This window comes from Protomyctophum parallelum (assembly GCF_964188405.1).
Source record: "Protomyctophum parallelum genome assembly, chromosome: 4".
In the NCBI taxonomy this organism is placed as follows: domain Eukaryota; kingdom Metazoa; phylum Chordata; class Actinopteri; order Myctophiformes; family Myctophidae; genus Protomyctophum; species Protomyctophum parallelum.
This window is the reverse complement of record NC_139700.1, coordinates 24,529,106-24,542,479: the sequence shown is the minus strand read 5'-3', so window position 1 is coordinate 24,542,479 and position 13,374 is coordinate 24,529,106. Positions and strand designations below refer to the sequence as shown.

At 40.6% G+C, this 13,374-nt stretch overlaps 1 protein-coding gene across 1 annotated transcript in view; it reads right to left on the bottom strand.

Moving 5' to 3' along the window:
* Positions 1-506: 506 nt before the first annotated feature.
* The window catches only part of LOC310857645 (excitatory amino acid transporter 2-like), a gene marked incomplete at both ends in the record, with an annotated part of 17,798 nt that continues 4,930 nt past the window's right edge, over positions 507-13,374 (bottom strand). The window contains 9 exon segments of the mRNA XM_083763408.1: positions 507-581; positions 3,259-3,520; positions 3,623-3,757; positions 4,123-4,317; positions 4,508-4,741; positions 5,570-5,696; positions 6,049-6,205; positions 6,995-7,245; positions 9,771-9,923. Of these exon segments, the coding sequence (XP_083619534.1) occupies positions 507-581; positions 3,259-3,520; positions 3,623-3,757; positions 4,123-4,317; positions 4,508-4,741; positions 5,570-5,696; positions 6,049-6,205; positions 6,995-7,245; positions 9,771-9,923 (1,589 nt within the window).

Sequence of the window (13,374 nt, the reverse complement as noted above, 5' to 3'; positions counted from 1 at the left end):
TGATGGTAATGATGGCCGTGCAATGCTGGGATGTTCAGTACAGACCTCTCTGTCAGTCTACGCTAGCACACAAACTCCCACTCAACATCTGCCACTAGACTGATGGATTGCCTGTAATAAACTCCCATTTTGGACTTAGCCGGCAAATTAATCTTCTCTCATTTTCTAAATACAGGATCATACATATATCACTATAGGGATGTTTTAAGTACCTTTTTCCCTTTTCTTTTTCTTCCCTCCCCAAGCCTTGAAGTATGCTGTGCAAGCTTTTGCTACATATGGCACATACATTGTGCTCTAACAAGTAAATTATACCTCTGTTATAGTTTCACGGTTAAGTGAATTAGTATTAGTTATCAGGTAGACGGTTAGAAAAACTATAAAGGGACTAACCTACATAAAAAAAACAATTAGTAGTTCTGTTCGAGTGACTTTTGTTGACTCTTTTTTTTTCACCAGATAGGAAAGCTTGTGGAGCTCGGGAGCAGGGGATCTCTGGGCTGACTTTATTCATGTTTCCATGGTTCCTCCTCAACGAGTGTGCACTCCGCAGCTGCAGAGCCATTAGTGGCTGAGGTTACCTGCAAGCAGTTAGCATCCAGATCTAAACACAGCATCCAAGGCACAGATACACACACCACAAGCAACCTAGCTGTCATCTCTGGCAGAAACCTTGTTAGTCTAAAAAACATTACTTTCCAGAAAATGGAAAAAGATAAAAGATTACTTAAAATGGATCCAATGTAGTTATTTAGTGACAAGCTCTTATTAATACTTTCATATTTGAGTCTGTCATAATAGCTGAAGCTCAAGAATACATAAAGTCATACGGTGTAACTTTTTCAAAAACGGATGTAATCTTTGATTTGTATATCTTTCACAATATTCTACATAAATGTTGTTTTGTTCTTTTTTTTACAACTCTATATTAAATACCATTTTACCAAATTTGTGCAGGCACCAGAAATGTGCTGGAAAATTCCGTCGATGAGTTGTTGCCTTCCAAAATACCCTTGAGTGCTAGGAGCCCTCAGCGTTTCTTTTTCAGGGTTCCTTCTGTATGGACAAACGCTGTAATGCCATGCAGCTATCAGTAGGTGAGACTACTGAAATTAATGTTACACAGTATGACTTTAACACGTCGAGTGAGCTTATAGATGTGCTATTTTCTTGCACATTTTGCACAACATTGTCATAAAACAATGCATAAAATAGGACATTCCTTTATGAAAAAAGATGAGATTAAATATAGAGATACAAGGTTTCGGCCATACAGCGTTCAACAGTTTGTAGTACATTTATAGAAATGTTCTGAGGTTTCACTGCATCCATCTAGAATAAATAGATAGACCATAAACATGCATAGAGGGATTCTGAAACTCAGAGACAAGCACCGGTGGCCATGCATTTGATAGTCCTAAGAGTGTATCAGACTTTCTTTTACTGACCTGAGAACAAAGTACATATTTACAACAACCACAAAATACACATGCAACACATACATTTACAAACATGCAAGGCATAAAAGACAATATAGATTAAATACAAAACACTACAAAACAAATGTGTTGTTGCATTTTAGTATGTACAAAAAGTTAATTAGCAGGGCATTCTATAGCGGTTTTAATCTTTAAGAACAGCAATGCTAGTCCATGTTATTTACAGCCAACAACTAATAGGAGACAGAAACTGGAAATAGCAAGCTTTTGTGCCCATATTTCATTTTAAATGACCATTCCTAGACAGATTCCAGCATGTGGGGATAGCGTATTCTCTGTTGCTAGGCAACACCTTCCATCCTTTAATAAATGAACAGGCTCATTAAGCAGACCTTTGCAGCCAGGGTGTGTCTGAAGGAACAAGCACTGTGAGCTCCCATAATATTATCTCCTAATCCAGAAGTACATTCAAAGTGGGGATTTAAAGAAGAAGATTTAGTTTTAGTCTAGTTTTAGCTGAACAACATTGTTTCTCGACCAACAAATATTTTGGCCGCCCCCTATGGTGTCGTAATGGCTGATTTTACACTTGATTGCATGCAATTTAATTATTTTATTTTAGTTCTACTGGATCTCTTGTCTACTAGTCCTCCCTAACAGTTTAGCCTAGTTTTTATTTGTTGACGAAATTGTCAATATATTTAGTCTTAGTTTAAGTCATCATAGCTTAATTTTTATTTTGGTTTTAAATCGTTTTCGTCAATGAAAAAAGGTAGTTGGATATCGTTTTAGTCGACGATAACACTGATTCAAAGTGCATATCGTTTTATATTATGGAAGTTGCTTTGCAGGTTTCATTTTAACAAACAACTTCACACAATGGACAGAAATAGCTGGTGTTGAAATGGAACCATGTGACTGGCGCTGACTCAGTCGCCGTATGGAGACTGTGAAGAGTGAGTATATATGCACTGCTAATTGGATGCGGTACGGTAGCGCATCCTCTGAGCTATAACCCCCATAGCAATGTCTTCCTTTTTTCTAAACAAATCTCGTAATTAAAAACTAGTCATTAATCTCAGACAGCACGGGGCCGGGCGAGTTTCTAGTTTAATCAAGCTACCAACAAACATTCAAAATCAGAGGGGGTAACAGAGGCAAGAGAGCAGAGAGCAGAACTGGATCTCTCTCTCTCTAATTGTTGATATATGAGGATTTGGGAGCACACATTAGTTAATAGTTAGTGACCCTGAAGAGATGGTTAGTTTAGCAAATAATTCTCCAGGGACCGTAGTGTTACCACGATTACATAGCACTCCCTTTCACGATCCGTTTCTATCCAAATTGTAAGGATATGCTGTACACTGTACAGTCACTTCGGAAAGTCTTTCTGACTTAAAGCTGCTTTGTGCAATATAGTCCACAACTCCTTTCTAAAGCGCCTTTCTAAATCTCCTCCCTCATATCCATGCTTCCCACTATGGCGGATTATCCACCACAAGATGGCCAGTAGTAATTACGTTATTCTCGCTTTGGAATGCCGTAGTCTGTTGGACGCATGTAAGGGCAGAGCGTGATCATATCACACCTTGGGCTTTAAAGAACACAAAAGCTGCTTTTCCAGGGGAATAAACAGAGAAACAAATAAGCATGCATTTTATTTGGGTTAAATTTTAAATAATTAAAAAAAAAGTATGTATTCACAAAAAGCTGTACAAAGATGCAAAAAGTTAGAAGAATAAAGCACAGATGCAGAGTGAACGCGCAACATGTAACAGGGTTAAATACAAGTCTCTATGTCCGGAAGCATTAGTGGTACCTTGCCATCATCTACTACGACTGTATTGTTAGCTGTGGCAGTGCTAGCACTAGCGGTAGCCGTTAAGACGCACTGGTTGGAGTTGTTTTCGTGGTGGTTCTTCATGTCATCATAGTAAGACGGGGTCTTATTCAGCATTTCGATGTCGTCTGACTTAGCCGCTTGAGCGTCCAGCTCGTCCAGCTCCGCCTTGGACATGTGGTATACGATGCCTGCACCGTAGGAGTCGCCCACCACGTTCACAGAGGTCCTGAATCGGTCCCTATTCAGAAGAAGGGTTGGATGAGAGATTTTAGTCTGATCAAAAGTCTTCTTCTAACTCTATTCATTCATTTTAGAGTACAGTTCTCAAAGTGGAACTCACAGTAGCCAGTCGACGGCGACCAGCAAACTGATGTCTTGGGTCGGCAGGCCTACAGCAGTCAGGATCAGCAACATGGTGACCAGGCCGGCACTGGGAATGCTAGCGGCACCAATGCTGGCCAGAGTAGCCGTCATACTGGACAGAATCACATGAAATAAGAGAAATCACTACAAAATCTACCAATCATTTTACTTTCTGCTATGCGGGCCTATTGTTTCTTCACAAATAAATATAAAGTGCTGTTAATCTGGTTGCTGGTCAGCATCAGTATCATGATCAGTAACCTAAACTATGTCAGTATCATGTCAGTGTCATGGTCAGTATCATGTCAGTGTCATGGTCGCCATTTGGTTACATGTGTAACCTCCACCCTGCATGGACCATACTAATAGTTTGGAGAATGCTTTAAAAAATACCTTAACAAACATGAGTTACCGTTTATTTATGCGTAGATGTCAGGAATTGCAATCATATACCACCTATGTTTATCGTCGTATTACCTGACAGTGATGATCTGACCGGGGTCTAGGTGGATACCATTCATCTGGGCAATGAAGATGGCAGCAACAGCCTCGTAGAGAGCAGTTCCATCCATGTTGATTGTGGCACCGACTGGCAGCACGAAGCGGGTGACTCTCTTGTCAATGCCCAAGTTCTCCTCCAGGCAACGGAAGGTGACAGGCAGTGTGCCAGCACTTCAGAGAGACAGAGAAAGTAGGAGTTGTGGGATTAACTGTCTATGTACCTCAATCTGTAACATATTCAAAACATTATAAATAATATTCATGATTACTCTGCTTAAGGGGATGTGGCTTATGGTATCCTTTACACTGAGTTACATTAACAAACAGATTTCATTGTATGCACTCATCAGCACACACTGACCTGGAAGCTGTCCCTAGGGCAGTGATCCAGGCCTGGAAGATGCCAAGGAAGAAGGTGAAGGGGTTTTTCCTGACAATCACAAAGTATATGCTGGGCAGGAAGATGACACCGTGGATGATCAGGCCAACAATCACTGTCACCATGTACATCCCCAGCTGTCTGGCGACCACCTCCAGGTCTTTGATGGAGATGATCTTACCACAGATCAGACAAGCGATACCGAAGGGAGAGTACCTGATGAAGAGACAGAGTTGTCGTTAGCTTTAAAGATTCGATCAACCAACGGGAGGAGCATGAACATCAACACCTGTTGTTAGCATATTCGACTGTTGGTCATGACTCCCTTGTTCACTTATTTATTTTAATCATCTATGTTAAAGTCACTTTAATGATACAGTGATGTTAGCGAATCAATTACTAAAGGACGAGTACACCAACTAATGCTCATATGGTGCCGTATCTTATCATGAGCATTAGTAACGACCAATTATATGAAAATGGGTGAAGTCGTCCTTTAAGCATTCATGTGTCAATGTTATAAACATCACTTTACACACAAATAAGTCTGAACATTTTCAACACATTTCAAAGTTTTCTGAAAAAGCCAAAATAGCAGATCAACAAGCTCAATGTGAGCTGGTAACCTGCTCTTTTTGCTATTCATCGTATGAAGTATAGGGCAGAGGTCTTCAACGTGTTTCAGTCCAAGGATCCCTTAGCTGAGAGAGAGATGAAGCAGGGACCCCCACTACACATTTTCATAGATTTCAGATACAGTAGCTTTATGTTTGACAGCACTGTCATCAGTGTATGCTGGATTCAGTATACTTCTGCTCTTTTTTCCCTCTACACCAAACCTCTTTGCCGAAAATAGCCGATGTACAAGCTCTCAACGCCTCGCAGCCCTGCTATATTTGGCTAAAGTTCTCCTCAGAATAGGGATGCTAGGGTTCAAGTTGTTCAAGTGGTAAGATTATATTTTATCACAAAAGATTTGGCATAATTCCTTGTATATTTAGTCATTTTTTCCAGTCCACAGAGATCCCCCGCAGTGTTACTGACCACATGATCAAGAGGACAAGTTTCATTACAATCTCGTTGAGGATGCTGAAGAACTCGATCATGAGTCTGGCTCTCTCTCCCATCTTGCCCATGCAGATGCCAAAGGCAATAAAGAAACCAATCAAGCCTGCAGCCAAAAAAAGAACAGATTAAATGTGAATGTAAATGTGACAGTTTAGAAGACAGAAGATAATGGGACGAAAAACAGCATCATTTACATTCACGGAGACAAACTGGTCTTCAAAGAGTTAGCATTTTAAGGTCCATTCACACCAAGCATTATAACTAATTAACTATATTGTTCACCATTGGTTATAGTTGTGGTATGGACTCTACCAAACAAATATGTGTATAGTATAGTTATAGTGCTTGGTGTGAACAGCCATTTAGAGTATAATCATAAGAAATATATTAAATTGCTTGGGTTTTCTATAACCAAAATCTATAACTGCATCTAGATGTGAAGGAAAGTGATATACCGAGGACGTTCATGCCATTCTTCATCTGAAGTGTCTTTTTTATGATAAACTCTGGCTCTTTGGTCAAGTTTGCGACCAAACCCTCCACGGCGGTAGCAACGGTGGCATTTACGTCCTCTTCGAAAGGCACCACCTCCTTCTTTGTGACAGTTTGGATCTGTGGTGGGAGAGGAAACATCAACTTTGTCCTGTATACTGTCCTGTTTGTCCCAAAAACCTTGGATAGGTAGCCTAATACAGTCAGTAGCCAACTAGCCTATATACTGAGGGCGAGAAGCAACCTCGCCCTTTAAAGGGCGAGGTTGCGTGCACGCATCCGCCTCGTTGATGGTAGACTGCTAAGCGAGCGCTGGTGCTTTGGCATGGAGGGTCAGATCAACATGGAATTAATTCTGTACTGAGCATGTCTTGAGTGTATTGGGTTTGATGAGGTCAGAACATATGTCAGAACAGGTCAGCTCCATACAGTATATGGAGATCTAAGGGTGGTAGCGGGGACATTCTCTTGAGTGTACAGGGTTTGATGGGGGCCCAGGAAGGGCCGGGCCTTCATTTTCGGGCCTATTGAGAACTCTCAACAAAACTACAGTTTTCGCCGGCTGCCGGGCGCGACCTTCGGTCAGTTTGTTTGTCTGTTTGTTTTTACCATAAAGTGGTGCAGTGAACATACTCTTGGTGGCGACACATAGTTATGTCATTTATGACGTTGAATTAAAACATTTAAAAACAATTACGAAGGGAAATTAAACCATTCATTGCTGACATTATGCATACCATAAACTGTCAAATCTGTGCACTAAATATGTAATATTGTGCAGGCCATTAATTGTCTTTGATTACATATAGCTACTCATGCATAAAATGTACAGTGAATGTGTGTGTGTGTGTGTGTGTGTGTGTGTGTGTGTGTTGCCTTTTTCCTCATTTTACGCATCAGTCCAATTACCTGTTGGAAGCAAGCCTGCACCAGGTTCTCTGGGAACAGGTTCCTGATCAGATCGAAGAAGGCGTCCAAGCTGGAGACATCATCGTTCTTCTCTCCCTCTCCCAGTCCCTCCTTCAGTTTGGGGTTGCCGGGGTGGATGATGAGCACCAGGATGACTCCCAGGACAGCAGCAATGATAGTGGTGGACATGTAGTACACCATAGCCCTGGTGCCTATACGACCGCTGGATTTGCCGTCCAAGCCGGCCAGACCTGCAGCCAAAATAAGAGGGATTTGTGTTTTAGGGGTGCAATATGCAATACTTAACCGTATTTCATTGGGAATGTTGACTCAATATCGTAAAGGTATTAATGTCTTCCCCAGCTGTATCTCATATGTAATCAGCCCTCATGTCATGTGTAAACGTTATGTATTTAACAAAAGCCGGTGCTCTTCATCATGTCTTATGACATCTTCTGACGGCATCCTGAATTCTGATTCAACAGGTGGTAGATCATGCTTTTTATTGCCTTGATTAGGATGAAACGTATACATGATATATTGACGGCGCTTGTTTGCAGTGTTGCCAGTTCTGCTTAATATAAGCAACTTTGGGCTAGTTTTCCTGTACATATAGCTTAATATCCATAGTTGCACGTTGCTTTAGTTTGGGATTAGTTCTGAAATGTAGTTGCTTATTTGGACTTTCTTTCATGATTCTTTTTGAAAATAGCTGATGAATTATGGCTCAAGTGGTGAAACTGGTTGCTTCTTTTGGGTTTGTTTTCATAGACCTGGTCGCTTTTTTCATTCACATATATGGCAAGCTAGCTTGTCAACAAACCAAACAGCATTTGTAATAGTAGGCCTACATGTTGGTCGCGTCTGTAAACATCACATTGTCACCAAATGGAAGCATGTAGGAGACTATAAATTATACACAACTATCATAGCTTGTACAACGTCCTGTTTAACTTTCATGTTGGTGTCCAGTGAAATAATGTGAGATAGCCATGCCTGTTCGTGTTTATGTTTACAACGGAGTGGCTTCCCTCTTGCTTCGGGGGTAGGAGCAGAGCAGGAAAACAAAACCTTGCTCTCTGCTGCCTCCAGGTGGGCAGGGTTTCCTCGACGCAAGGTACAATTTTGTTGCGTTGGTACAATTTTGTTGCGTTGGCTCGGGATCCGATCCCAACCGGACGGATCGAGACGGATCACGTAACTGACGTGACGCAAGGGGAGAAATTTCTCTCATCCTCTGTTGCGTATGTATTCTTGCGTCGATTACGTTTGACTCTGCAAGGCACTTAACCGGTCGTATTCTACACATTAATGGCCAGGTCTGGAATGAAACCGCCAAGAGTGATTGCTCTTGGTTGATGTCCAACCGTCAGTGGCTCAGGAGTAGAGTGGCCAGTAGAGGTGCTGCATGGAAACTGTGAGGTTCCCAGTTCAATCCCAGGCTCCCCCAGAGTTAGTATCAAAGTATCCTGAACCCCTAATTGCTCCTGATGTGCAGGTTGGTGCCTTGCATGGTTTCCTCCACCATCAGTGTATGAATGTGTGTGTGACTGGGTGAATGTAAAGAGCCTTGGATAAAGGCGTTATATAAATGCACCATTTACCATTACTTTTCAGGGAATGGGAAGAAAATATCTGTGTTTCAATGGATCCAATGCTGCTGTTGTTATTTAGTTTTTTGTTGATATACTTTTCAAACCCACAGGCAGAGTTAACCACATTCAACCTGGCTTCCCTAATCTGGCTTGTCATTATAGGTGAAATATGTTTTAACACAAATATTCACAATTTTCAAAACGAGAAAAAAAAGAATAACAAAAAGTTATTAAAACTAGGAATATAACTGTGCTGTAAAACCCCCAAATTGGCCTAATTGGTATCAATCATTGGTGTCAATTATCACTGTCAATCACTGATCATAAGTCAGCACCTGGTGGCAATCACTGATTGGGCAGGAGAGGCACAGAAAACAGGAAGTGTTTGTTAAGTATGAAAAGCAGCAGCAGTGGTGAACACTGCATGGAGAGGACAGCAGAACAACTAAAAGACTAACCAAACATTGGAGCTGGGAATACTGAAACCTGTCAAGCCATCAAGGGGAATGCCACTGGTGCGATAAGTGTTTCTGCATTGCAGTTTATTTTATTGCTTAAGTTTGATGCAAGTTACTTATGTTTTTGTGCTAGTCCACATTTAACTGCTTTAACTGTTTGATTTAAGTTGCATATAGGCTTGCTGGGTCGAATTGATGATATTGAATTGAATATTGTAGATTTAAACAATAAGCCACGAGAGGTCTCAGGTTATCGGGTATTTTACAATGGCTGGGGGCGTAGGCAGACCCGACACGCAGCGGAGGGTCTTCTACCCCCCCAGCCCGCACGGCATGGGTTTGTAAGGCAATCAAGCGCTCCCCTTCCCCAGTACAGCTGCAGAGATGCGGAATCGGCTGGGAATGATATAAAGTGATTGAAGGTGTAAGTTATTGGTGAAATTTACAACGGTCACCAGCCAATCAGAATCTACTAACCGTTTTAGAAAATATGAGTTAAAACGACCTGCTTATTTGAATTACTGAAGTGACTAGTGATTCAGTGCTGTAGGTTACATTAGTAACCCTGGTTAGTCAAGTGAAATGAGTGCATTTCAGTTATTGTTTTTGTTTAATTATGAATGACCTTATGATATTACGATATCCAAAATACCATCAATATCTGGTCTTATATTACGATATTGATATAATATGGACATATTGGATAACCCTAGCGGGGTGTACCTGTGATCAAACTGGAGATGATAAGTGGCAGGATCAACATCTTCAGCATCCTCATCAGGATGTCTCCAGGGAAGGCTATCACCATGACGATATCTGGGTGAATAGGGGAGGCGACCCGAAGCATACACCCGAACACAGCTCCCAAAACCACACCTGGAATGATAGAAGAGAGCGAGAGGGGGACAAGGCGTAGATTTTGTCGAGATTAAGGAATGCAGTCAAGTAAAGTCACCTTTAATTATATAGCACATTTAAAAACAACACAAGTTGACCCAAAGTGCTTTCCAATCAAGGCCAATAACAAACTAGAAATGCACTCTGTCAAGGTGCCAACTTGCGCCTTACACACCAGTAGGCCATACATGGCCTACTGGTGCACAAGCAGAGCGTGCAAGTACTACTACTAACTGCTGTTCTAAATCCTTTAGACCCGTTATTGACCTTATACCAACCTTGAAACGTACCTTAGTTACGTCACCATCAACAGCCAATAAGGAACTACCATTCTTACAGATATACATACATGCATACATACACGTACGTACGTACCAGCCAAACACAATACTTGCGCACTCTGCTTGCGCAAGTAATTATATGGTAAGCACAATAGTTCATAATGCATACAAAAACAAATTTAAAATCAAGAGAAAGTGGTATTGATGATTTATCGTAGTATTATAGTTAGGGCGCCACCCTTATACCTTATCCTTAAACGTATTTGCCTTTTCTTTTTTTTTCTTTTTTCTTTTTTTGATTTTTTTTTTTTTAAGAACCCCGGGTTAGCACAGACATTTACCGGAGAGGGAAACGACAATGGTGCATACGTATAACATAATACATGTTTCTTTTTTTTCCTAACAAGACAATTATGATGGAAATCATAACAAAAACGTGTCAATGATGTTTTAACAGACAAACAAGAATGGGTCAGACTTTGTTTACAGGAGTACAAGTATTGGACCTAACGGAGTCCTGATTTAACCTTCTGTGCCGCTGTGAGTAGGGCTTGGATGGAATCTGTCCTTGCTCCCTGTGCTCGAGCACTGGAATAGTAGGATATTTTCCAACGGTGGATACTAAGGTTATGGGGCGGTTTCCATCTCATTACCAGCATCTTTTTGCAGCTGTTAAACCGGCAAATAGCACTCTCTTCTTGCCACCTTTGCCCAAAAGGCTAATACTCCTGGGCATTCCCACATCATGTGTATGTATATTCCGATGGGTTTTAGCGGACATAGTGAGCATAGAGGACTTTGTAGTATTTTAATTTGGCAGAGTTTCCTGGGTGTAGAATAAAATCTTAAAATCAATTTGTAATGGGTTAGTTGATTGTTATAATTACGAGATGTTAGTGGAATATTATTCCATACGTTCTGCCAATTTATTCTGATATTGTAATCTTTTAGATGTTCCATACAGTGATAATACCTGTAGTAACATTTAATTTCTCTTGTAATTTATTATATAACCCGGAAACAAAGCCACTTTTAACATTTATACCACTCAGGACATTCGTTAAAGGATGAACTGGTAATGGTTGGTTCCATGGGACTCCATAAGTGCACATCGCAGTACGCAACTGTAAATAAATAAAGAAAGATGTACCAGGGAGATTATACATTTGTTTGAGCTCTTGAAAAGATCTGAGACCATATTTGTTATATATATATCCGATAATTTGTGGATACCTTGTCTTTGCCAATTCGGAAATATGATTGGTCTCTCACCCAACTGTAGGGAATTATTCCTCGAAAATAGGGGTATCTAGATGCAATTTTTTTTTACTATTTTGAAAAACATTTTTTAAATGGTTCAACTACCTGATCTACATTGAGACATTGTGAGCTTGTAGATTTTGAACTATTGAGCTATTTGAACTATTTTAAAAGGTTTTTTTAAATAGTAAAAAATGGCAAATTAGTTTAGGGATGAGGGTTAAGGGGTGGCTCAAGATATAGCCCTATATGTCTTGATGAATTGAATAATGTTTTAGCATTATTCTAACTGTACTTCTGTACTTTTTGCAAACTGTTAATTAAGTATTCAATCAATCAATCAATCAATCAATCAATATGGTCAACAACCTCAGACTGAATTAAAATCTAGAGAACTTAAAATTGTGTCTTTAAATTTGAGGGACTGTTTAATGCAGAGGGTGCAAATATGCCACATCTAATATATCTCGTTATGCAATTAATTGGATATATGCAACCCTCAGGACGGTTAAAGATTCACTGCTTTCTTTCCTTAACAGCTATCCATGCTTCATATCGATTTGATTGTTTGGTGCAGTGCGGGATGCTAGTGTGTGGGGGAGTTAAAAAACGAAAAAGGAGCTCAAAGCAGATTAAGATCAGATGTCTTTGAAGCATTGGGGAGTAAGCAGCATGTCAGTAGTTCTCACGTACAGTCTGGTGGAGCATCTGCACTCCCTCCTGTGCCAACAGGTTTTCAAGGAAAGCTTCAAGTTGGCAATTTATTTATCGGAGTACAATCTGTGTTGTTCAGGGGAAGAATGAATTGTGCTTATCTGAGTTATCTCACCCCCTAATTGTCCTGTGATGTATCTTAATAATCACATCTATTCTTAACCTTTATTGGTCATGTCATTATGCATAAATTCTATCTATCTATCTATCTATCTATCTATCTATCTATCTATCTATCTATCTATCTATCTATCTATCTATCTATCTATCTATCTATCTATCTATCTATCTATATCAGAAAGATATTTTCAATTTCAACACCTTTAAAAAATAACCAATCTACAAGCTGTATATCAGCTATTTAAAATGAGGGTTTAAGTGGATAATAGAGAGCATAACTTTCCTCCCAAGGCCCTTGTTTAACCCTCTGCTCCTTCTTCTGACCTCTTGTGCTCTGACCCCCTGCAGTCCTGTCTGTACTCAGGCCCTGCGGTTGGATCAGTGTGTCTTGTCCCTCTCATAGACAAAGCATGGCCTGAACCCAAAACCTTGGCGCCCCCCAGGGGTTGCACTTCCTCTGCCACTGCTCTGCTGCCAAAGACTGGGAGGCCGTTTATTAGCATACACTACAATCACATCCAATCCAGCTTCCTTAAATTTGTAAGCAGTCCTTTGTGCCTCGATTTATGCTGTACAGTCTAGCAGTGCCCTGTGGATTCTGCTGACCCATTGGACTTGGATGGCACTTGGATTTCCTGTGGAATAGAGTGTGCCTTCTGTTGTCTTGAGCCCTACTTCAAACCCACTCCAAGTGACAGATGATCAATGATTGTATTGGCTTGAATATGTTAGGGGTATACTGCCAAGTGTGATGTACTGCATGCACGCACGCATGCATGCACAAATAAACAGATATTAAAATATGCAAGATATTAAAATATGCAAACCTAAACATACACGAACACAGCCATGTGAAAATGACATTGTCTTCATATACAGAATTGCCTTTGTGCCCTTTGATCATTTAATTAAAACACCTCCTCCGGCAGCACAGTGAGTGAATAACTGTCATAACTGCAATACTTATGCACCACTGTGTGCTCAGTGACATGCTCTACGAGAGTCTACGTGACACTGTGCTGGAGAAGGTCAGGACGACTGCTGCTACTCTAGGC